At 43.6% G+C, this 24,932-nt stretch overlaps 1 protein-coding gene and 1 pseudogene across 3 annotated transcripts in view; one reads left to right on the top strand and one right to left on the bottom strand.

Moving 5' to 3' along the window:
* Positions 1 to 267: 267 nt before the first annotated feature.
* Positions 268 to 24,932, bottom strand: part of PRPF3 (pre-mRNA processing factor 3) — a 30,464-nt gene continuing 5,799 nt past the window's right edge. For 2 of the 3 annotated variants that reach the window (XM_066377346.1, XM_066377348.1), the window contains 13 exons: positions 24,667 to 24,813; positions 22,324 to 22,407; positions 21,926 to 22,143; positions 20,597 to 20,903; positions 18,513 to 18,679; positions 16,645 to 16,724; positions 12,658 to 12,801; positions 8,266 to 8,365; positions 7,977 to 8,090; positions 6,603 to 6,721; positions 6,237 to 6,320; positions 4,084 to 4,145; positions 268 to 630 (listed from right to left, as the gene is read on the bottom strand). In XM_066377346.1, the coding sequence (XP_066233443.1) occupies positions 484 to 630; positions 4,084 to 4,145; positions 6,237 to 6,320; positions 6,603 to 6,721; positions 7,977 to 8,090; positions 8,266 to 8,365; positions 12,658 to 12,801; positions 16,645 to 16,724; positions 18,513 to 18,679; positions 20,597 to 20,903; positions 21,926 to 22,143; positions 22,324 to 22,407; positions 24,667 to 24,813 (1,773 nt within the window). In that variant the 3' untranslated portion in view covers positions 268 to 483. The remainder of the gene's footprint in view (positions 631 to 4,083; positions 4,146 to 6,236; positions 6,321 to 6,602; positions 6,722 to 7,976; positions 8,091 to 8,265; positions 8,366 to 12,657; positions 12,802 to 16,644; positions 16,725 to 18,512; positions 18,680 to 20,596; positions 20,904 to 21,925; positions 22,144 to 22,323; positions 22,408 to 24,666; positions 24,814 to 24,932) is intronic. The other variant, XM_066377347.1, reaches the window with a different exon arrangement.
* Positions 13,562 to 14,893, top strand: LOC136397355 (IQ calmodulin-binding motif-containing protein 1 pseudogene; annotated as a pseudogene).

Here is a 24,932-nt window from a genome sequence, read left to right as displayed (position 1 = left end):
TCTATTGAAGGCTTGAGAGATGGACACTCATTTGTTTGCCTTCACCCACTAACACCTCTTTCTGCTTCACTCTGCTCCAAGGTGAGGTCAGAAAATTTCTATTAGACCTCAAAAATACATACCCATTCATCTTTCTATCCATTCATATATACACATAGACACCAGTGACAAAAATGTTCTTTCTCCACAGCAATTGCCATAAGTCTGGAGAAAAGATCACCTAAAGACCCAAACTCCAATACCTATGAATGTGTGAAAAATATCATACAAACTTTAAAAATAACTCTTTAATTATATGCACATAAAGGGAATAAAGGGCAGCACCAGGCTGACAGGGGAAAGAAGCCACGTGTTCTCTCTTTGCCCCAATGTCAGCTCGGCACAGTTCTGAGATCACACACACAAGTGGGCTGGCTGGGAAGTAGAATAAGAGAGGACTGAAGAGACATAGGCAAGAGGGTGGAGGCAGGACTTGCAATAGTCTCAGTCGGTGGACTCTAACACAGATTCACTCAGCGCAAGGTCCCAGTAGTGTTCAGCCCCATGCTTTTTGAAATGCTCCCGAGCCATGTTCTCTGTAGGGCACTGTTTGAACTTCATGTCCCCAAAGCTCCGGTCTTTGGCTGTACCCTGGGAAAGAGACAAAATTTGCCATAAAACACCGCAGTTTCTAGTTTAAATCAGATCTTCTTTTATAAAACCTAGTAACACTTGTGTAGCAATGTGCCTAGCTAAATGTGATTTTATGGTAAAGGCAATTTTAATCTCCACCTCCTTGGATGTTTATGATTCTCAAGAATTATTTTTTTGTGTGACAGAGTCAGAGAGAGGAACAGATAGGGACAGAGAGACAGGAAGGGAGAGGGATGAGAAGCATCAATTCTTCACTGCAGCACCTTAGTTGTTCATTGATTGCTTTCTCATATGTGCCTTGACTGTGGGGCTATAGCAGATTGAGTGACCCCTTGCTCAAGCCAGTGACCTTGGGCTCAAGCTGGTGACCTCTGGGGGTCTCGAACCTGGGTCCTCAGCATCCCAGTCCGACGCCTTATCCACTGCACCACCACCTGGTCAAGAAAGTTCTCAAGAATTTATGCATAATTTTTTTTTTTTTAAACTGAGTGAAGGATGCCTGGGTGGAAGAGCAAGTCAAGGATTACTGAGGGTGAGGTGGGGTGAACTTCTCTCCCTCAGGCCTCAAGGACTAGATTTGGGTCTTTCAGGAAAAACGGGTTAGAGAACCAGAAGCTGAAAGGATTCTTTTCACAAGACTTAGTGAGACCTGTGTACAAGGAGGCTTTGTGGCCCAGTGACAAAGAACAGTACAGAGACAAGGGGGAGAGGGAAATGGGAGCCAGGTAGGCTCCTTCAGAGAACGACACCAGAAAAAGATACAATACTGGGCAGAAGCGCATGCTCTCCAAAGGCACCAGCAGCAAGGAATCATAAAGTGCTACCTCAAGAGGCTTTCAGCCTGACCAGGCGGTGGCGCAGTGGATAGAGCGTCGGACTAGGATGCGGAGGACACAGGTTTAAGACCCCAAGGTCGCCAGCTTGAGCGCGGGCTCATCTGGTCTAAGCAAGGCTCACCAGCTTGAGCCCAAAGTTGCTGGCTTGAGCAAGGGGTCACTTGGTCTACTGTAGCCCCCTGGTCAATGCACATATGAGAAATCAATCAATGAGCAACTAGGAAACCACAGCGAAGAACTGATGTTTCTCATCTCTCTCCCTTCCTGTCTGTCCCTATCTCTCCCTCTCTCTGACTCTGTCTCTGCCACAAAAAAAGGGGGGGGGGGGCTTTCAGGGATCAGATTCCAGTAAGGAATCTGAACCTGAGATACAATTCCTGAGGATACTTGGAGAAAAATGGAAGAGAATTTGGAAGAGATGAAGAGGTTGAGATATTAAATATGGAGGTGAAAACTTAAGACAAAAAAACAGGCATTATGGTTATTATGACCTAATTTATATGCCTAAATTAGAGGAATCTGGGATAAGAGAGAAGGATACATGAAACATAATTAGTAGCAATGATCAATATAGCAATCTTAAAGAATCAGGGAATCGGTAGGGGCCTATTTCAGTAAAGGTTCTTCTTGATTGTTTGAATTCATTTTAATAAACATTCATTGCTTTTGTTATGACTTTTATAACAAAAAACTAGTTAGGTCCTGGCCAGCTGGCTCAGTGAATTGAATGGTGGCTCAGCGTGCAAAGTCCCAGGTTCAATCCCCAGTCAGAGCACGCATGAAAAGCGACCATCTGCTTCTTTTCCCCTCTCTCTCCCCCTTCTCTCTCTCTCTTCCCCTCTTATAGCCAATGGCTTGAAATAATTCAAGCGCTGGCCCTTGGTGCTGAGGATAGCTTGGTTGGTCCAAGCATTGGCCTCAGATGCTGAGGATAGCTCAGTTGATTCGAGCATCGGCCCCAGATGAAGGTTGCCAAGTGGATCCTAATCAGGGAGTATGCAGGAAGGAGTCTGTCTCACTATCTGCCCTCCTCTAACTTAAAAAAACAAAAAAATAGGCCCTGGCTGGTTGGCTCAGCAGTGGAGCGTCGGCCTGGCGTGCAGGGGACCCGGGTTCAATTCCCGGCCAGGGCGCATAGGAGAAGCACCCATTTGCTTCTCCACCCCCCCCTCCTTCCTCTCTGTCTCTCTCTTCCCCTCCCGCAGCCAAGGCTCCATTGGAGCAAAGATGGCCCGGGCGCTGGGGATGGCTCCTTGGCCTCTGCCCCAGGCGCTAGAGTGGCTCTGGTCGCGGCAGAGCATCGCCCCCTGGTGGGCAGAGCATCACCCCTGGTGGGCGTGCCGGGTGGATCCCGGTCAGGCGCACGCGGGAGTCTGTCTGACTGTCTCTCCCCGTTTCCAGCTTCAGAAAAAAAGAAAAGAAAAAAAAAATAGAAAAAAAAATAAAAATAAAAAAACAACAAAATAAAGAAAACTAGTTACTAACTATAAACACATTTTAAAAACAGAAGGTACACATGAAGTAATATAGAAAAATAAAATGAAAACAATAAATACAAAGGTAGAACAGAACACATTTACAATGTATGAAGTGTATTCTGGAGTGGAGCATATAAATTTTCATTCATTCATCAGAACTAATACTGGTTCACTAAGATTTCAGGGATGAAGAATTGTATAATCATAAAAAGTTTCATTTGAAGAGTGATTTAGTTACATTTTATAAAGCACCATCATATAATAACCTAATCAGGTTCTGAAAAAAACCTCTGACAATAGAAAGGAGAAATTATACCCATGTTATAGATAAAACATTTAACTTGATGTTAAATGACTTGCCCAGTTGCATAGCTAGTAAGTGGTACTGCCCATATATATATTTATTTATTATTATTTTTCTGACGTGAGATGCAGGGAGGTAGAGAGACACCTGCGTACACCTGACCAGGATACACCTGGCATGCCCACTTGGGGGCGATGCTCTGCCCATCTGGGGCGTTGCTCCGTTGCAATAGGAGCCATTCTAGCACAAGGCGGAGGCCATGGAGCCATCCTCAGTGCCCGAGCCAACTCTGCTCCAATGGAGCCTTGGCTGCGGGAGGGGAAGAGAGAGACAGAGAGAAAGGAGAGGGGGAGGGGTGGAGAAGCAGATGGGCGCTTCTCCTGTGTGCCCTGACCAGAAATCGAACCAGGGACATCCACACGCCAGGCCAATTCTCTACCACTGAACCAACCAGCCAGGGCCCCCAACTTTATATTCTTAAGTTCAGTACTTCTTTCACAATACCTAGACAAAGAAAAAGCCAACAATTAATTTCCCTTTGTCCAAACGTCATCTATGACTATGAAATAATTCAAGTCGAGAATGTGCCATCTTGTCACTGGTTTTCCATAACTCTTCTCCAGCAGGCAGATACTAATACACTCATCAACTTAACTAAAATATACTGTGGAAGAATTTGCTATCAGACATTTAACAATGAATTCTGAAAAACAAAACAAACAAAAAACCACATGAATTACTTAGGTCATTGCTCAGTTTTACCATTCCATCACTCCATTTGAATCAGAAATTATCTAAATTCTGTTTCAGTGTTTAATAAAGAATCACCTACCTCCCAGACTAGAACACATTTGTTGGTTTTCTTCACAGCTTCCTCATCGGATTCCTCATCATCTGGAAAAGACAGTATTATAGCTAAATCTTGACCTAGATTTAGACTAGAGACAATTCAAGTCTACCCAAATGCTTGTGTGTGTGTGTGTGTGTGTGTGTGTGTGTGTGTGTGTGTGACAGAGACACAGATGCAGATAGAAGGACAGATAGGGACAGACAGACAGGAAGGGAGAGAGATGAGAAGCATCAATTCTTCGTTGTGACACCTTAGTTGTTCATTGATTGCTTTCTCATATGTGCCTAGACTGGGGGGCTACAGCACAGCAAGTGACCCCTTGCTCAAGCTCATGACCTTGGGCTCAAGCCAGCGACCCTGCGCTCAAGCTGGTGATCTCAGGGTTTCGAACCTGGGTTCTCTGATCCCAGTCCAATGCTCTGTCCACTGTGCCATCGCCTGGTCAGGCTAACCAAATACTTTTAAGTACTGTCATCCTTTACCATGTATTAGGATCAAATGTCTTCTGTTACTCTTTATTCAAATTAGACAAGAAGCTTTAATGTTTATTTTACTGATTTTAGAGAGAGGAAATAGAGAGAGAAAGACACGAACACTGATCTGCTCCTGTATGTGCCTTGACCTAGAACTGAACTAGCAACCTCTGTGCTTTGATACAAAGCTCTAACCAACTGTGCCATCTGGCCAGTGGAGATGCGAAGCTTTAAATAGGCAGGGAAGGCCTGACCTGTGGTGGCACAGTGTATAAAGCGTCGACCTGGAACTTCAAAACCCTGGGCTTGGCCCTGGCCGGTTGGCTCAGTGGTAGAGCGTTGGCTTGGCATGCAGAAGTCCCGGGTTCGATTCCCGGCCAGGGCACACAGGAGAGGTGCCCATCTGCTTCTCCACCCCTCCCCCTCTCCTTCCTCTCTGTCTCTCTCTTCCCCTCCTGCAGCCGAGGCTCCATTGGAGCAAAGATGGCCCGGGAGCTGGGGATGGCTCCTTGGCCTCTGCCCCAGGCGCTAGAGTGGCTCTGGTCGCGGCAAAGCGACGCCCCGGAGGGGCAGAGCATCGCCCCCTGGTGGGCAGAGCGTCGTGCCGGGTGGATCCCGGTCGGGCGCATGTGGGAGTCTGTCTGTCTCTCCCGTTTCCAGCTTCAGAAAAAGAAAAAAAAAAAAAATACAAGCAATAAAAAATAACAACTTATCGGCTCTGGCCAGTTGGCTCAGCAGTAGAGCACTGGCCCGATGTGTGGAAGTCCCAGGTTTGATTCCCAGTCAGAGCACACAGGAGAAGTGCCCATCTGCTTCTCCACCCCTCCCCCTCTCCTTCCTCTCTGTCTCTCTCTTCCCCTCCCGCAGCCAAGGCTCCATTGGAGCAAAGTTGGCCCAAGCACTGCGGATGGCTCCATGGCCTCCTCCTCAGTTGCTAGAATGGCTCCAGCTGCAATGGAGCAACGCCCCAGATGGGCAGAGCATCAGCCCCTGGTGGGCATGCTGGGTGGATCCTGGTTGGGCACATGCAGGAATCTGTCTGGCTGCCTCCCTGCTTCTGGCTTCAGAAAAATACAAAGAAAAAACAAGGGGGGGGGGCAAAAACAAAAAGCAAAAAACTTGGTTTAAGCATTTGAGAGCCAGGCTTCAGATGCCAACATAAGAGTCCACTCTCAAGGAGGGCAGTTATACCAAATGAAAATAGGAACACTTGCAAAACAAAATACAGGTCAATTGTAAAAAATATACTTGGTAGGGTTCAAAAACACTTTAAGTGAGAACAGAAAGTATAACAGGGCAAAAGTTAGGTAAAATTGAAAAAAAAAAGGCTCTTTGCATATGTTACATATGAGTGCATAGTATGTTGCATTATCACAAACTAAATACACTCATGTAATCAATATCCAGAGACAGGACAGAAAACAAAACTGGCAAAAAGAAGAAAAGCCTTAAAGGATAGGCAGAAGGATCAACTAACACTCATGCATATGGTCATATAATAAATACTGTATGAATGTCTAGCATAATCATAGTTCAAATAGGTCTTTATACAATTCATGAACATTATCCAGTGTTTCAGCAAGAATGTCAGATGAAGGAAATACATGAATGGATAGAATACCACTCCCACCTCCCACTTAATCCCCTCTAACCCCCATTCACCATCTCCCTTTGTGTTAGAAGTCTGTTCATCCCACTTTATCCGATGCAGCATAAGACGTTTAAATTTCTTCTGGGACTTGGGGCCTGGAGACAGAAAAAAAGAATTTTGCCAGAGTTGTGGAAGATGGTGAGGTAGAAGGAATCTCTGAGCTCATCCAATGCTTAGACAATAATATGGTCGTTGAAGTAATCCCAGAAGCCACATCTTAGGCCCCTTTACTCCAATAAACATGAAAACAGAGGCCCAGGATATTCTACCTAGGCATAGTTAGAAAATAGTCGTCTTTTTCTTTCTCCCACCACACTAATCACTTCCAGGCCTGGGGCTGCCTGGGGAGAACCTCACTCACTTGTTCTCAGACTCACCCCCTTCCACCACCACCACGTTGACGTCCTTGTGCAACACCACCACCCCTGTCAGGTACAGTTGCCCAGCATTGGCCTCAATCTTGAACTTCTTGGCTGGGTTGCTCAAATTTCGAACTCTGGAGAAGGGAAAGTTTAGTTATGGCTTTCATTTTAGCATCAGTAGCTGCCTGAATGGAATGGCAAATAAATAGATGAATCCAAAAAGACTTTCTCTCTAAAAACAAAGGCCTTTGGAATAAACAAATATACTAATGCTTTAGAGATTCAACTGACAAATCTACAAGTATTTCCACTGTCTTACATTTCTTCAATGTCCAGAACTGGACACCTTACAACAAACAGCAGATAATCAAATTACTCAAGAATGAATGAGAGCTATTTACCATCAACCAGAAATTCTTAAAAGCTAATTGTTATTGCCAGTATAAAGATCACAAATTCTTTGCCTTCTAGATGCTTAGAATGTAGTTACAATGCTATCCATAAAAATTTGTAGAAGGATACATGAAAAACTGTTAGTTGCAATTACCCATAGGAAGAGGTCCTAACAAATCAAAAAATAAATGATCTTCTGAATTCAGTTAGAATTTATTTTTATCTTAATAAGAATTCACTACTGTTATAATAAATGTACCACTTTTATAATAAAGAACTAGTTACTAAGCAGACATTTAAAAAACAGAAGAGACACATGCACTCATCACAAGAGAATAAAAACATTTAAGTCAACAGAAAGGCAGAAAATACAGTATTTACAATGTATAAAGTGCATTTGGAGTGGGAATAAAAGGATTACCACAATATATCAGGATAAGGACATAGTTATTGAAGAAATTTTTAATGCTTCCTGGAGAAGTAGGGTATTTTATGTTTCAAAAAGCATAAATGGGCCCTGGCCAGTTGGCTCAGTGGTAGAGCGTCGGCCTGGCGTGCAGGAGTCCCGGGTTCGATTCCCGGCCAGGGCACACAGGAGAAGCGCCCATCAGCTTCTCCACCCCCCCCCAAAAAAAGCATAAATGACCCTTGGTTTACATTTTGGCCTGAACAAGTGTGTGTGTGTGTGTGTGTGTGTGTGTGTGTGTGTATTCATTCCTTCACTCACTCATTCATTCATTCATTCATTCATTCACTCATTCACTCACTCATCAGAACTATTACTAGTTCACTAAGAAGACCTTAGAGATAGAAGAATAAGTCTCTAATCCTCACTGTTATAAAAGGTTTACTAACTCCTACTTCACAACTAGGGTCATATAAAGAGAGCAGGGGCTGATGTTAGGTAAGCTTTTAGATTACAGTGATTCTGTCTCAAGGACTTGGAAAATGTTTTGGTATTTCTAAGGGAAAGCCTGGCCCAGTCTAGACACCTACCTATATACAGATATGTGTACCCCCTGTGAAATGTCTTCTTTAAGCTTTTTAATTTTCTTGACCTTTCTCTGTTCTGCTGTAAGTTTTCGGGCAGCGTTGGCCTCTTCATGCGCTCTGTCGTGACAGGAAGGACATCCACAAGTGAGAAAGGCATTGTTGAAGATCAGAGGCAGGGCTGAGGGAAAGAGAGAGCAACGGAGGACTCTCCCCTCCCTTCAAATATGGATTTCCTGGAAGGATTTGGGAAAGAGACTTGCCCTGGGTTTCCACCCAATCCCATGGCACTTACTTCTGTCTTTTTGCCATCTGAGCTCTGACATGGGCTTCTACCTTCGTGGGGTCTTGAACAGCTTCTGTTCCTAATACTCTCATCAAATTAGAAATTCTCACTGCAGTGGAGAGAGGAGAGAAATCAATCTCCTAAATCACTTCTCCAGCTGGAAAAACCTGTCCTCTTCTCTACAAATTCAGTTTACCATTTCAGATCTGCTCAAAACTTACTTCTTTCAAAAACTCCTACCTTGAAAGCCCACATAATTAACTTAGCACTTGTGGAAGTTCACACAATTAGTCTAAATAGTTCATATGTATTTATTTACATTGCTTAAAAATATAGGAAAGACAAGGAACTTGATTTATTGATTTACTTATTTTTTTGCAAGTCAGAGAGAGAAAGAGCTAGAGGAATAGGTAGGGGAAGGGAGAGATGCAAAGCATGAATTCGTAGTTGCGGCTCCTTACTTGTTCACTAATTGCTTTTCATACATGCTTTGACTGGGGGGGCTCCAGCCTAGCCAATCATTCCCTTGCTCAAGCCAACGACCTTGGACTCCAGCCAGTGACCTCTGGGTTCAAGCCAGCGACCATGGAATCATATCAATGATCCCACACTTAAGCAGGGAAGCCTGAGCTCAAGCCGGATGAGTCTGAATTCAGGTTGGCAAACTCGGGGTTTCAAACCTGGGACCTCTCAGGTCAACTCTCTACTGTGCCACCATTAGGCAGGCAATTTTTTGCTTTTAAAGTGTTCTTACTTTTTTTTTTTTTTTTTCTTTTCTGAAGCTGGAAACGGGGAGAGACAGTCAGACAGACTCCCGCATGCGCCCGACCGGGATCCACCCGGCACGCCCACCAGGGGGCGACGCTCTGCCCACCAGGGGGTGATGCTCTGCCCCTCCGGGGCGTCGCTCTGTTGCGAACAGAGCCACTCTAGCGCCTGGGGCAGAGGCCGAGGAGCCATCCCCAGCGCCCGGGCCATCTTCGCTCCAATGGAGCCTCGGCTGCGGGAGGGGAAGAGAGAGAGAAGAAGGAAAGGGGGAGGGGTGGAGAAGCAGATGGGCGCTTCTCCTGTGTGCCCTGGCCGGGAATCGAACCCGGGACTTCTGCACGCCAGGCCGACGCTCTACCACTGAGCCAACCGGCCAGGGCCATTCTTACTTTTTTTGTAAAAATATTTATTGATTGATTTTAGAGGAAGAGGAAGGCATAGAGAGAGACAGAAACATCAATCTGTTACTGTATGTTTGAACCAGGGATCAAACTGGCAACCTCTGCACTTCAGGACAATGCTCCAACAGAGCCATCTGGCCAAGGCCTTACTTTTTTTTGTTTTGTTTTTAATTTACTAGGGTTACATTGGTCAAAATTATACAGGTTTCAAGTGTGTAATTCTACAATACATCATCTCCACATTGCATATGCATGCACCATCCAAAGTCTAATTTCCTTTCGTCACCATTTACTCTTTGTTTACCCTCTTCCACCTGGGGAATTTATTTCTTTGGTATTTTCATTCTGATAACAGCACTTAGTGAAAGAACCTATGCATAACAGTGCTCATTTAAAATACTATAAATATATTACTGACTGACCAGTAGGTGGCGCAGTGGATAAAGCATCGAACTGGGAGGGGGAGGACCCAGGTTCGAGATCCCAAGGTCACCTGCTTGATTGAGCGCGGGCTCATCTGGTTTGAGCAAAGCTCACCAGCTTGGACCCAAGGTTGCTGGCTCAAGCAAGGGGTTACTCGGTCTGCTGTAGCCCCATGGTCAAGGCACATATGAGAAAGCAATCAATGAACAACTAAAGTGTCACAACAAAAAACTAATGATTGATGCTTCTCATCTCTCTCTGTTCCTGTCTGTCTGTCCCTATCTATCCCTCTCTCTGACTCTCTGTCTCTGTAAAAAAAGAAAGAAAAAAAAAATTACCAAATGAGGCCCTGGTTGGTTAGCTTAGTCAGTTAAGAGTGTCATCTCCTGATCTCCTGCCTGACCAGGTGGTGGCACAGTAAACAGAGCACTGGACTGGGACACAGAGGACCCAGGTTCAAAATCCCGAGGTTGCAGGCTTGAGTGCAGGCTCATAGATATCAGCCCAGGGTCACTGGCCTGAGCAAGGGGTCACTTGCTCTGCTGTAGCCCCCCCCCCCCCCCATCAAGGCACATATGAGAACATCATCAATGAACAACTATAAGATGTCACAACAAAGAATCAATGCTTCTCGGCCCTGGTTGGTTGGCTCAGTGGTAGAGTGTTGGACCAGCATATGGATGTCCCAGGATCAATTCCCAGTCAGGGCACGCAGGAGAAGTGCCCATCTGCTTCTCCATCCTTCCCCCATTCCTTTCTCTCTCTCTCTCTCTTCCCCTCCTGCAGCCAAGGCTCTATTGGAGCAGAGTTGGCTCAGGCACTGAGGATGGCTCCACGGCCTCTGCCTTGTGCTAGAATGGCTCCTATTGCAACGGAGCAACACCCCAGATGGGCAGAGCATCACCCCCTAGTGGGCATGTCAGGTGGATCCTGGTTGGGTGAATGCGGGAGTCTGTCTCTCTGCCTCCCTGCTTCTCACCAGAAAAATGAAAAAAAAAGAAAAAAAAGAATTGATGCTTCTCATCTCTCTGTCCCCATCTGTGCCCTCTGTCTCTTGTCAAAAAATAAGACGAGTGTCGTCCCAAACTGACAAGGTTGTGGGGCACAAATGGGAAGCAATCAATGAATAAATGCTTTCCTTCTCCCTCCCTTCTCCTTCCTCTCTCTTTAAAAAAATATACAGTGGTACCTTGACACACGAGCACTTTAAATCACGAGCAATTTGAGATGAGCAGTCACTCACAGGATTTTTTGCTTTAAGTCACGAGCAGATATTTGAATCACGAGCTTCCGCCACCCTCCACTAGATAGCCTGCCAAACGTTCTGAAAGGGAGGAAGAAACAAACTTCCATGGAAAGGTTTATGTTGAAATGACCTCTAAGTGAAAGCAAGAAAAGTGTGGTGGAAAAAGCCAAAAGTCAGTGAAGAAAATGATGATTGCTGGGCAAATGAGTTTGTAAAATTTATATGTTCTGAGTTTGCTCACTTTTATTGTTAAAAATGGCGGTGGGCAAAAAAGGGAAAAAATGGCGCTGGGCAGCTGTCTGTGAAATTGCTAATTCCCTTCCTGCTTGGGAAGTGCCACTGTTATGCTAATGTCTCCTCCGCCTCCACCAGTAGTATCTTCGCCTGACCTTGAAGGTAAATACACTTCATAAAGTAGTTTATTTTTTTTACATTCTCTTATTATGTGTGTGTGTGTGTATATATATATATATATATATGTATATGTATTTGTTATTTATAAAGTACATTTTCTTATTTAAAAGCATATAAAACAAGAAATTCGTGTGGTTTGGGGGCTGGAATGGATTAATTGCATTTCAATTATTTAAATGGGGAAATTCTGTTGACCCATGAACAAACTGAGTCACAAGCTTGGCCATGAAACGGATTAAACTTGTGTGTCAAGGTACCAATGTATCACCAAATGTCAATGAAAACTATAGGAGTGAGGTTTCTCTAACTGTTTTCATTTTTCAAATATTAAGAATTAGCCTGGCCTTACCAGGCGGTGGCACAGTGGTTAAAGCATGGGACTGGGATGCGGAAGGACCCAGGTTCAAGACCCTGAGGTCGCCAGATTGAGCGCAGGCTCATCTGGCTTGAGCAAAAAGCTCACCAGCTTGGACCCAAGGTTGCTGGCTCGAGCAAAGGGTTACTTGGTCTGCTGAAGGCCCACGGTCAAGGCACATAAGAGAAAGCAATCAATAAACAACTAAGGTGTCGCAACGAAAAACTGATGATTGATGCTTCTCATCTCTCTCCCTATCTATCTCTCTCTCTGATCCTCTCTGTCCCTGTTAAAAAAAAAAAAAAAAAGAAGAATTAGCCTGACCTGTGGTGGCATAGTGGATAAAGCATCAACCTGGAACACTGAGGTCACTGGTTTGAAACTCTGGGCTTGCCTAGTAAAGGCATATATGGGGGTTGAAGCTTGTGACTCTCCCCCACTTCTATTTCTCTCTTTATCCCCCCCAAATGAATAAATAAAAATCTTTTAAAAAAATTATGTACATAACAACTTTATGCAAATAGTGGAACTACTATCTTCCTGAATTTCAAGATCATTATTTTTCCAGGAAGATCAGTGTGGTATATAATTAATGACACTTAAACCTTAATTACCTTGACAATGAATATACTGATCTATCTTAATAGGGAAAGATAGTAGAAAATTTAGGAAAGAGAAAAAAGAGCCAATAAATGGTTCTAAGAAATAGAAAGCACCCAAATATAGAGAGATGGTCAAGTTCTTCTAGACTTACAGAAATGCTACCCTTTCATTCCTGCTTTTAAAATATATACCTTTGGGTTCAGGAGGAGGCATCAGGCCCAGCCTGACTTTCTCTTGTAGCTCCTTCTGTGCTTCCCTCCTTGTTTGCCTTCGAAGTTTCTTCTGTTCCTTCTTGGTAAGATATACTCCCAGAGTAACTGGTGTGTCATTGTCAACTGTTAATCAGAGAAATGAATGTACTAAAGTAATAAACATATTAGAGGGACACGGGTGTTGTATCAATCACATTAAAAGGATCTTCAGTTTGTTTTGGTTATTTTTAGATTGTGACAGTGGTAGTAAGGTCATATTTTAAAAATGCATTCTTATCTTTCATGAGTAGTATTCTACTTTGATTTTCTTTAAGCAACTTAACCCTTTATCAACTGAAATGTGGCAAAAATAGAAAACAAAATTAGAACTGCTCTGGTCTCTCTGCTTGAGAACTGTGAGTAGGCGGGGGCAGAGAACAGTGGTTTTCAACCTCCACTCTGCAGAATGGTGCCAGTCTGCCAGAAATTTTGGGCCAGTCTGTAGAAGTGTTAACCACCCTGTTGTTGTAGGATCTATAATCTTCATACAGCATCAGGGTGGTTAACTCGTTTGCAAACTGGCACAAAATTTCTTGTGGACTTGGTAATGGTTCATGAAGGGGAGACTGAAAACCACTGATCTAGAATCCCATTTGGATCTTACTTCCTGAACCTCAATGTTCTAAGAAATATAATTTGAAACCACTGGCCAAGATAATAAAATTTATAATTTTAGAATTATAGAGAATGGGAAAAAATCATCTGGACACCCAAAGCAGGTTTACACAATTTTTAAAAACACCCCCATTCAGCTTACATTAAGACAGTGCTCAAGGTCCTGTGTCCTTGGTTACATCAGGTTATGGCTACACAGCCAAAAAACAGGGTGAAGAAAAAAAAGTACTACACTTTTTCCAAATTGTGACTGATTCTCTCTTCTGGCTAGTGGGAGGCCATGTTCAACTTATCCAAAATGTGGTGATTTACTCAGAATAGAAGCAAAAAATCTGCATTCAATTTTAGATGAAGTTATTTTCAAGCTTTTATCAACTCCTAGTCCAGTCTTAAGAAGTATTGCTACAAAGCTCCTACTGTTGATGGCAGAATCCCATCAGGAAATTTTGATTTTACTAAGACTAAGTGCCTGCTACAAAGGACTCAGAAGTCTACTGAATAAAAAAGAGCCTGGGACAGAGTTTTGCCAAGAATTTAGACAGCTCATTGGCCTTTTAAGCCCTAGAGTCTATCAGGAAGTAGGAGAAGAGAAACTACATCAAGTAGCTTGTTTGACTCAAGCTTATTGGAAGGGTTTCCAAACTAGAAAGAGATTAAAGAAGCTTCCATCTGCTCTGCTTACTTTGCAGAGGAATTTCAGATCCAGACGAGCGAAGATATTACTGGCTAAATAGACGGAAGGAAGAAGAGGACCACAGACTACAACTGCAACTCCAAAGACAGAGAGCGATGAGACTTTCCCGAGAATTATGACTGAGTATGCTCGAAACAGTTCATCCAGTTCAGGTGGAAAAACATAACCGGGAACTAGAAGAGAAATCAGCATTGATTATCCAGAAAACATTGGAGAGGGTACAGGGAAAGGAAAAATTTTCACCAACAGAAGCCATCTCTCATGGAGTATAAAGCAGCTGTCATACTTCAGAGAGCTACTCTTAAATTCCTGGCAAAGTGCCATAAGAAAAAGAAACTATTTGCTCCTTGGCAAGGACTCAGAGAACTTACTGATGCACGTAAAGTTGAAATGAAGCAACAAGTGGATGACTATGTCAGAAGACATCCAAGCTCTCAGATGTCAGCTGTGACCAGCAGGGAGCTCCATTCCCAAGCACAAGAATGACTACAACACTACTTCATGGGCAGAGCCCTAGAAGATAGAGCCCAGCAGCACAGAGAGGCTCTGCAGGCTCAGATCAGCACCAACATTGAACAGTTAATGAAGGCACCAAGTCTAAAGGAAGCAAAAGAAAAAGAACCTGAGCTCTTCCTAAGTAGATCCAGACCTGTGGCAGCCAAGGCCAAGCAGGCCCATCTCACCACTCTGAAGCATATACAAGCATCCTGGTGGAAAACGTTGGGGGAAGAAGCTGGAGATGAGATTGATTACCCAAAGGATAAGCTTAGTGTAGAATTAGGAACTTTATTCATTAGTGGACCCAAACCTCCTGAGAAATTGTACAAATCCTGTATTTTAGGAGATTATATTGGTTCTGCCTTCTGAGATGCTAGTAAACTAGACCCATAGACCCATCCTAACTCAGTTTTTCAGAGGTTCCCCTCCAAACAACACTTACAGGAAGTAAGCAAAGAGTTCACTCTACCTCTATCTTATTTGTTTCCTTTTTTCCCCCCTACACCTCCATACCTGGCCGCACAAAAATTGGAGTGGCTTAAATTGTGGAACTCAACTCAGCATGTCATTCTGCTTATATAAAAATGTGGTATTTATCTTTTGTTTCTGCTGTTTTCCAACTAATGGTGTTTCTGAAATAAATTTTTTCAACGATTGTTCGTGAAAATTTTTAAAAATTAAAAAAAAAACAAAAAACCCAAAACACCCCCATTCTTCTAATGATTCATGCTGGTGACAGCTATGCAGACTCTGATTAACCCTTTAAGTAGTGAGTTTTTTTCATGCTCGCTGACCCCTGGGGTGAGTTTTTTTTTCAAAAAATGAAATTAGTTCCAGTTACAGCTTTATTAACCATGTTTGTTTGATAACCAATTTATGGAATCAAGAAGAAAGTACATTTGCCTTTTTTTAATGTTGCCTTACACATTTTTAAAATAAAAATTTTTGTTATGATCATACTCTGGATGGTCAGGAGGCATGAGGACGTACATGAACATTTGTACTACTCAAAGGGTATCTCAATCTATTTTTCTGAAGTCAGTGATGATACTGGCAAGCAAATATACTAACTGAGGCATTATATCCTTTGTTCATCCCAAACCTGAGGAAAGCATTAAAGTCTTTTATGATCTGCATAACTCTTGAAGAAGGCATATCAGTTAACACAATATTATCTCAACAAAGAGAAAATTCTGTGTTCAAAGTGATTTAACCAAGGGATTCAGCTAGTTAAAAACACAGCCTATCTCTTTTGACTGAGCCAACAGACTTTTGCTACAAAAATGATGAGAGAAAAGCTGAAGACAAAGAAGATGAAAGGGCAAGAATTTAGAGATGGTGTACAGGCCCTGGCCAGTTGGCTCAGTGGTAGAGCGTTGGCCTGGCGTGCAGGAGTCCCAGGTTCGATTCCCGTCCAGGGCACACAGGAGAAGCGCCCATCTGCTTCTCCACCCCTCCCCCGCTCCTTCCTCTCTCTCTCTCTCTCTCTCTCTCTCTCTCTCTCTCTCTCTCTCTCTCTTCCCCTCCCGCAACCGAGGCTCCATTGGAACAAAGTTGGCCCAAGAGCTGAGGATGGCTCTGTGGCCTCTGCCTCAGGTGCTAGAATGGCTCTGGTTGCGGCAGACGCCCCAGATGGGCAGAGCATCGCCCCCTGGTGGGCATGCCAGATGGATCCTGGTCGGGCGCATGCGGGATTCTGTTTGACTGCCTTCCCGTGTCCAACTTCAGAAAAATACACAAAAAAACAAATAAACAAACAAAAAAACCCTAAAAATAGAGATGGTATACAAGGCTGGAGTTGGGAGTCAACAAACACTACTGCAAAAGCCCAACTTGTAATATGCAGCAGTGAAGTCCTCTTTAGATTAGGCCTCAGTGCTCACTGTCCAATACTGTAGCCCCTAGTCACATGTAGTATTTAAATGTGAATTAATTAAAACAATAAAATTTTAAATTCAGTCCCTCAGTTGTTCTATTGCGACTCAGTTTTCAGATGCTCAATAGTCACATGTGGACAGTGGTTACTATAGAGACAGCAGAGAGAGAACATGTCCTTTACCATATAAAGTTCTATTGGGTAATACTTCTCTAGAGCCTTGACTGAGGAATCTATACGTTACCTGGAGGGTTGAGCTGGGCTGGATGTTCAACAAGATTTGTGATTCCAAAATAATCTTCTCTCTTGGGATTTTGCTCTGTACTAAAATTGGAGGAAGATGGGAAAACAGGATATGGGGGTAGAGATAATTCCAAGAGAGGGAGTCTCGAAACACAATGAAAAACTCACTCTTTATAGTGCACTCAAGCACTTTTTAGTACCTGCATGTCTATAATATGTAATTATATTACACATATAACTTTCAGATGAAAAAACTGGGTCCACTATGGTTAGATGCACTCTCCACACTAGTTATTTTCAACTTTTTTTCTACTCTAACACTCCTGAAGGATACCACATTCTCTCAGAAGTAACGATAATTCCCTAGGACAGTGGTCAACAAAGGGTAAGGAAAGGCTGAGATAGTCTCCTAAAGCCATGAATCAGAATGATAAAGTAGATATAATTAATGCTCTCCAAATGTTTCTTTTTAAATTTTACTTTTAAGTTTAATTTATTATGGTGAAATTGGTAAGATTATATAGGTTTCGCCTGACCAGGCGGTGGTGCAGTGGATAGAGTGTCGGACTGGGATGCGGAGGACCCAGGTTCGAGACCTCGAGGTCGCCAGCTTGAGTGCGGGCTCAACTGGTTTAAGCAAAGCTCACCAGCTTGGACCCAAGCTCGCTGGCTCGAGCAAGGGGTTACTTGGTTTGCTGTAGCCCCACAGTCAAGGCACATATGAGAAAGCAATCAATGAACAACTAAGGCAGGGGTTGGGAACCTATGGCTCTTTTGATGGCTGCATCTGGCTCGCAGACAAATCTCTAATAAAAAAAATAATAACGTTAAAAATATAAAACAATTTCATGTATTATAATCCATTCATTCGCTACCGCTCATGTTCATGGTTACAGGTGGCTGGAGCAAATCACAGCTGTCCTCCAGGACAACACCAAATTTTTATTGGATAATGCGTAACATACACGAGTCATTGTATGGCTCTCATAGAATTACATTTTAAAATACGTGGCGTTCATGGCTCTCTTAGTCAAAAAGGTTACCGACACCTGAACTAAGGTGTTGCAATGAAAAACTAATGATTGAGCCTGACCAGACGGTGGCGCAGTGAATACAGCATTGGACTGGGATGTGGAGGAACCAGGTTCAAGACCCCGAGGTCGCCAGCTTGAGCGCAAGCTCATCTGGCTTGAGCAAAAAGCTCACTAGCTTGGACCCAGGGTTGCTGGCTCGAGCACGGGGTTACTCATTCTGCTGAAGGCCCGCGGTCAAGGCACATATGAGAAAGCAATCAATGAACAACTAAGGTGTCACAACAAAAAACTGATGATTGATGCTTCTCATCTCTCTCCATTCCTGTCTGTCTGTCCGTATCTATCTCTCTCTCTGACTCTCTCTCTGTCCCTGTAAAAAAAACAAAAACACAAAAAAAACTAATGATTGATGCTTCTCATCTCTCTCCTTTCCTGTCTGTCTGTCCCTATCTATCCCTCTCTCTGTTAAAATAAAAAAGGATTATATAGGTTTCAACTGTCCATCTCTACAATATATGATCTACATATTGCTCTATTCTGCACTGGATCTTTAAGAAACATAACCACCTATTATAGGCAACAAAAAAAATGTAAGAAAACAAATATGCTAAAAACAGTAACAGTGAGTAACAAAAGCAAGTAATTTACAGATCTGTTCTTTTAGATTATTTGTGCCCATTCCTGCCTCCATTAACACAAAAAACTAACACATACAACATATTCTTTGGACGTATATGAACTTGTATATAGTTATTTCTCTTAGATTTTAAATTTTTACTTAACGCGTAAGTGTCCTCTTTCCCACTAAAACTAACGAATTAACCAATAAACTCACAGGTCAAATCCATTGGGGATGATATAAGAGTCCCACCACTCAATCTCAGGAATGTCTCCTTCCTTTAACTCCTTCTTAGGAGCAATGAGGGCCAGCCTAGTTGAAGTATGGATGCCTGTTTTTCGAGCTGCCTGTGAGATCTCTGCCTGCAACTTTTCCAGTTGAGCCTAAAGACAAGAAAAACCAAGACAGAAAGATAAACTGAAGTCACAGAAAACATGGAAGTGGTAGAATCCCCAAATTATGCAACATTTTAATTTTTTTTTAATTTTAATTAATTAATTTATTTTTACAGAGACAGAGAGAGAGTCAGAGAGAGGGATAGACAGGGACAGACAGACAGGAACGGAGAGAGATGAGAAGCATCAATCATTAGTTTTTTGTTGTGACACCTTAGCTGTTCATTGACTGCTCTCATATGTGCCTTGACCGGGGGCTACAGCAGGCTGAGTGACCCCTTGCTCGAGCCAGCGACCTCGGGGTCTCAAACCTGGGTCCTCGGTATCCCAGTCAAACACTCTATCCACTGTGCCACCGCCTGGTCAGGCTGAAACATTTTTTTATAAGATTTTACTTATTAATTTTAGAGGGGAGAGAAAGAGAGATAATTGGGGGAGGAGCAGGAAGCATCAACTCTCATATGTGCGTTAAGGAGGCAAGCCCAGGGGTTTTTTTTTGTTTTTGTTTTTTAATTTTTTTTTTTTACTTTTGTTAATTTTTAGAGAGAGAGAGTGTGAGAGAGAGAGAGAGAGAGAGAGAGAGAGAGAGAGAGAGAAGGGGGAGGGAGGAGCAGGAAGCATCAAATCCCGTATGTGCCTTAACCAGGCAAGCCCAGGGTTTAGAACCAGCGACCTCAGCATTCCAGGTCAACGCTTTATCCACTGCGCCACCACAGGTCAGAATTCCCTAATTATAACATACTCCTTTGTTGAACTCTTTACACCAGTGGTTTTCAATCTTTTTACACTTGGGGACTGGTGAAAATAGGAGAATTATTTCAGGGACCTCTAAGGCAGAAAACACCTTGAGCGTAAGCAAATTCAACTAAGATCATTGGGTCTATAATCCTCATCCAACAGCAGGATGGTTAGTCTTTTGCAGACCGGCATGAAATTTCTGGCAGATCAGTCTGCAGACCAGCAGTTGAAAAACTCTGCTTTATACCTAATGTAACTAGTTCATAATTTCTGAAAGTTTAGAAAAAAAGAGCCATTCTACTCTATTTTATCCTTCACTTAATTGATTTACATATACTGCACCCTCATCACTACCTCTTCACCCCACAGTGCATGCTTGCAGCAAATATGCAGAAATGAAATTAAAAACCTCATTCAGAGAAGATGAACATCAGAAGGTAAAAAGCAGTGAATATAGTCAATTCAACTCTCCAGGTATGTGGATTGTCTGCAGTGAATTTTAACACCAGGATAGCTTTCCTCACAAAAACCAACATTAGCTGGGCACTGGCAGGTTGGCTCAGTGGTAGAGCGTCGGCATGGCATGCAGGAGTCCAGGGTTCGATTCCCAGCCAGGGCACACAGGAGAAGCGCCCATCTGCTTCTCCACCCCTTCCCCTCTCCTTCTTCTCTGTCTCTCTCTTCCCCTCCCACAGCTGAGGCTCCACTGGAGCAAAGTTGGCCCGGGCGCTGGGGATGGCTCTATGGCCTCTGCCTCAGGCGCTAGAGTGGCTCTGGTCGCAACAGAGCAACGCCCCCAGATGGGCAGAGCATCGCCCCCTGGTGGGCATGCCAGGTGGATCCCGGTCGGGCGCATGCGGGAGTCTGACTGCCTCCCCATTTCCAACTTCAAAAAAATAAAATTAAAAAACAAAAACAAAAAACAAGAAACAACAACAATAAAAAACCAACATTAGCAACAAAGAGTTCTGAATTGTTTCCCTCCACTGCTACTGGAATGTGGAGAATATTCAAACTCAATTTTATTTCTACCTAAGTAGACTATAATTAAGACAAATCAGATAAAAATCAGAGAACTGAATTGAAAGTATTTTGGGATTATATCCAATTTCTTTTTTCACCTTCCTAACATCTTTGAAGTTCTAGGTTATATTCTAAGCCAGATACCTTTGTCCGTAATCGTTGGGCAATCTTCTCAAATTTGCCCTTGTCGTGAAACTTGAAAGTGCGTCTCTGCCGCTGGGAAGGGGCAATTGAAACTCGAGGGTCAAAAAAGGTATTGGACTCCATGTCTTCTGATGGCTTTTCTTTAAGCTGCTGCTTGAACTGTTCCCTCTTCACAGCACGAATATTGGCCTTCAGAGTAGGCATGCGGTGTGTCAGCTCAATCTCCTTGCCTGTTGCATCTACAGTGCGACCTTGCTCATCAAGAATCAGTGGTGTAGGTTTAGTTTGATCTTTTAACTCTACCTTCCTAAAAGCCCACAAAAAATAAATTGCACATGAAATAAGGCAAACAAAACAAACAAGAAATGAAACAAATAAAAACCCAGCAACCAGCGTAACAAATTCTAGGGAACATAAATCCATAGGTAAATAGTACACCATCTTGATTGGAAACACCAAACTGGATATTAGAGTATAATCAGATGAAAAAAACTGATAAATTATACTGATATGAATTTGCAATCCTACCTTTCTTTACTCCTAAATTCTTGAATCAGATAAGGGATTAGTAGGTGCTAAAAATAAAGTCTATCATCTTTACCCAGTTATAGAGAACTCTCAGATACGGTCTCATCTAATGTGGTTTAATAGATATAGCTCTGAGTCAGGAACCAGGAGACGTGATTCTATTCCTAGCTTCAATGATCTTAACCTCAGTCCTAACAATTATAAGATTATAAACTTTGCAAGGAAGCCAAGAGAATAAATCAATTGGTATTTATTGAGCACATGTAAGAAATATGTAACTATGTAAGAAATAACTTAAGCTCCTTGGAAGAAGAGGACAATAACATTCAAAGGTACTTATTGCTTCTCAAGCTTCAGAAACACAGGGTTCCAGGCCCTGGCTGGTTGGCTCAGCGGTGGAGCGACGGCCTGGCATGCGGGGGACCCGGGTTCGATTACTGGCCAGGGCACATAGGAGAAGCGCCCATTTGCTTCTCTACCCCCACCCCCTCCTTCCTCTCTGTCTCTCTCTTCCCCTCCCGCAGCCAGGGCTCCACTGGAGCAAGGATGGCCCGGGCATTGGGGATGGCTCCTTGGCCTCTGCCCCAGGCGCTAGAGTGGCTCTGGTCACGGCAGAGCGACGCCCCAGAGGGGCAGAGCATCACCCCCTGGTGGGCACAGCGTCGCCCCTGGTGGGCGTGCCGGGTGGATCCCGGTCGGGCGCATGCGGGAGTCTGTCTGACTGTCTCTCCCGTTTCCAGCTTCAGAAAAATACAAAAAAAAAAAAAAAGAAACACAGGGTTCCATTAAGTAGATACTCACGGGGGAGCAATGCCCATAGCATGAAGATTGGCCAGACCCACCATGTTGGCATTGCCGATGAGACCTGGCTTCAGTGCCAGCTGGGCTTGGATGCGGGCTTGTAGTTCAGCTGCTTTCCTTGCCTTCTCAATGGCATCATTCATGAAAGTGGCAGCCTGGGAGGGCTGAATAGTGTTACCAATTGGAAGTCGTTCCGGTTGGGAGGATGGAGTCTTTGGCTATGAAATAGAGAAAAAGAAATCAGAATTAGATGGATTAGGCAGGCACGTGCGCGTGCACGCACACCCATCCCCACGCACACAGTGGAATATGCCGTCATTTCTGGAATCTCATTTGAATGGATAACAAGAAATCCTGTGCTAAAGATTCTTTTTTTCAAAATAATCTAAATATAATACCTGAGGTGTAGGAGGGCTGATGAAGCTCAGTTGTTTTTTCCTCTCCTCAATTTGTCGTGTTGCTGCCTCCATCATCTGTTTGATCTGCTCTCGGGGGTGGGGGAAAGTTGAAAAACTGTTAATGTCTCTTCTTTAATTCTCCCATACAGGTTCCTAAATCCAAAGGGCTTTCTGAATGACCTCATTATATTCTGCTTGTATCATAGGCTAGAAAATTTAGTAAAGATAAACCTACACAGCTGAGAGTGGAATTTTTCAACCCATCATCTCAAGGTAATATTGCATGTTAGGTAGTAACACAGCTTGATGACCAAGACTCTGGAGTCAGAAAAACCTGAGCTTGAATCTCAACTATGCCACTTAATGCCTGTGAGACCTTGGACATCGTATTTAGTCCCTAAACCTCCAAGAGCCTACAAGGGGTAAAAATAGTAATATCTACCTTACCAGGGCTATTGTGAGCATTTAAATAACACATGCAGAACTCCTAACAGAACCCACACAAATCATTTGCCCCCCCCCCATTTTTTTTGTATTTTTCTAAAGTTGGAAACTGGGAGGCAGACAGATTCCCGCATGCGCCCGACCGGGATCCACCCGGCATGCCCACCAGGGGGTGATGCTCTGCCCATGTGGGGCGTCGCTCTGTTGCAACCAGAGCCATTCTAGTGCCTGAGGCAGAGGCCATGGAGCCATCCTCAGCGCCCAGGCCAACTTTGCTCCAATAGAGCCTTGGCTGCGGGAAGGGAAGAGAGAGACAGAGAGGAAGGAGAGGGGGAGAGGTGGAGAAGCAGATGGCCACTTCTCCTGTGTGCCCTGGCCGGAAATCGAACCCGGGACTCCTGTAGGCCAGGCCGATGCTCTACCACTGAGCCAACTGGCCAGGGCCTGCCCCTCCTTTTTTATTTATTGATTTTAGAGGAAAGAGAGAGAGAAAGAGAGAAAGAGAGAGAGAGAGAGAGAGAGAGAGAGAAAGGTAGTAGGAAAGGAATGGGAAGCATCGATTTGTAGTTATTACTTCTTGTGTGTGTCTTGACCGGGCAAGCCCAGGGTTTTCAACTGTCGACCTCAGCATTCCAGGTTTACCCACTCTGCCACCACAGGTCAGGGCTGCTCCTCACTTTTAAATCATGTTATTGGTCCCCTTCATTGGGTAACCAGAGACAACAATACAAAGACCTGTTTTATAGTCTCTGTAAACACCTTCTCCTGTTCTACAGAAGTTCAGGATGATAAGCTTTAAGCATATAATCAAGTAACTCTCCTTGAATTTTTCAAAAGGACTGATGTCAGGGGGCTCCAATATTTTTTAATTTATTTTTTAACATTTTTTGGAGTAGATGATATATTTATATAGTTCAATAATTAAAAAAGTACAAAAGGGTATACTGTAAATTCTTTCACCCCAATTCTCTACAAAAAAACATTATCAGGGCCCTGGCCAGTTGGCTCAGTAGTAGAGCGTTGGCCTGGCGTGGAGTCCCAGGTTCGATTCCCGGCCAGGGCACACAGGAGAAGTGCCCATCTGCTTCTCCACCCCTCCCCCGCTCCTTCCTCTCTGTCTCTCTCTTCCCCTCCCGCAGCCAAGGCTCCATTGGAGCAGTGTTTGCCCAGGCGCTGAGGATGGCTCCATGGCCTCTGCCTCAGGCGCTAGAGTGGCTCTGGTTGCAACAGAGCAACACCCCAGATGGGCAGAGCATCGCCCCCTGGTGGGCATGCCGGGTGGATCCCGGTCGGTCGCATGCGGGAGTCTGTCTGACTGCCTCCCCGTTTCCAACTTCAGAAAAATACCAAAAAAACAAACAAATAAAAAACATTATCAGTTTCTTTCCTTTCAGAAATATCATATAAGCAAACCCACGCGCCCAGCCATATATATAAGTACATTCTATTCCTCTCCAAGAAAGTGTAAATGGCACAAGAAAGTTACTGCTTATGCAGTATCAAAATTGCTTAAAAAAAACAGATAATTCCTATTAAAAAAAATCAAAGTCAACTTGAAATTATTTAAGTTTATTATACCTTCCCTGCATTATATTTGGAAATCTTCCTCTGCCTTGAAGCTGAGCTCTGATTTCATAATTTTCTAAGTGACCCAATGAGGTAGATAATTGGGCAAATGAAGTATGCAACACCTTGTTAGCTACATAATAGGTGCTCAGTAAATGTCATTTTATTAACCTACAACCAGAATCCTCCTGGTTAACCCAAGTAATGATGAAACATGAAATCAAAGGTCCCCAATACTAAACACTAATTTATTTCTAACTCATAAGAAATATGAACCCATGCAAGTCTTGCTTCGATTCACAAAACCACTGTTTCCAGTTCCTAATTGCTAACCTGGAGCTTAGTTAGCATGCCAGGGCTCTCTGAGGGAGGCCCAGGGATCACTTCTGGCTCCTCTTCTACCTCCTCAAAACGGGGTATCCGTCGCTTCTTTACTCCTGATGATTCCTTGGAGATCTCAGAGTCATCACCAAACACTTCCTAAGGGAACCCAAGATGAAAGAAGAGTTGTATCCCTGCCCATGGGAGAAGAGAAGAATCATCCTAGTTCCTATCAGCATTTTGTGGTATTCCCACAGTCTTCTAGACCCTCTACCAAA

The sequence above is a fragment of the Saccopteryx leptura genome, chromosome 3, assembly GCF_036850995.1.
Source record: "Saccopteryx leptura isolate mSacLep1 chromosome 3, mSacLep1_pri_phased_curated, whole genome shotgun sequence".
NCBI lineage: Eukaryota > Metazoa > Chordata > Mammalia > Chiroptera > Emballonuridae > Saccopteryx > Saccopteryx leptura.
The sequence above is the reverse complement of the archived record's forward strand: the minus strand, read 5'-3'. Positions and strand labels throughout refer to the sequence as shown.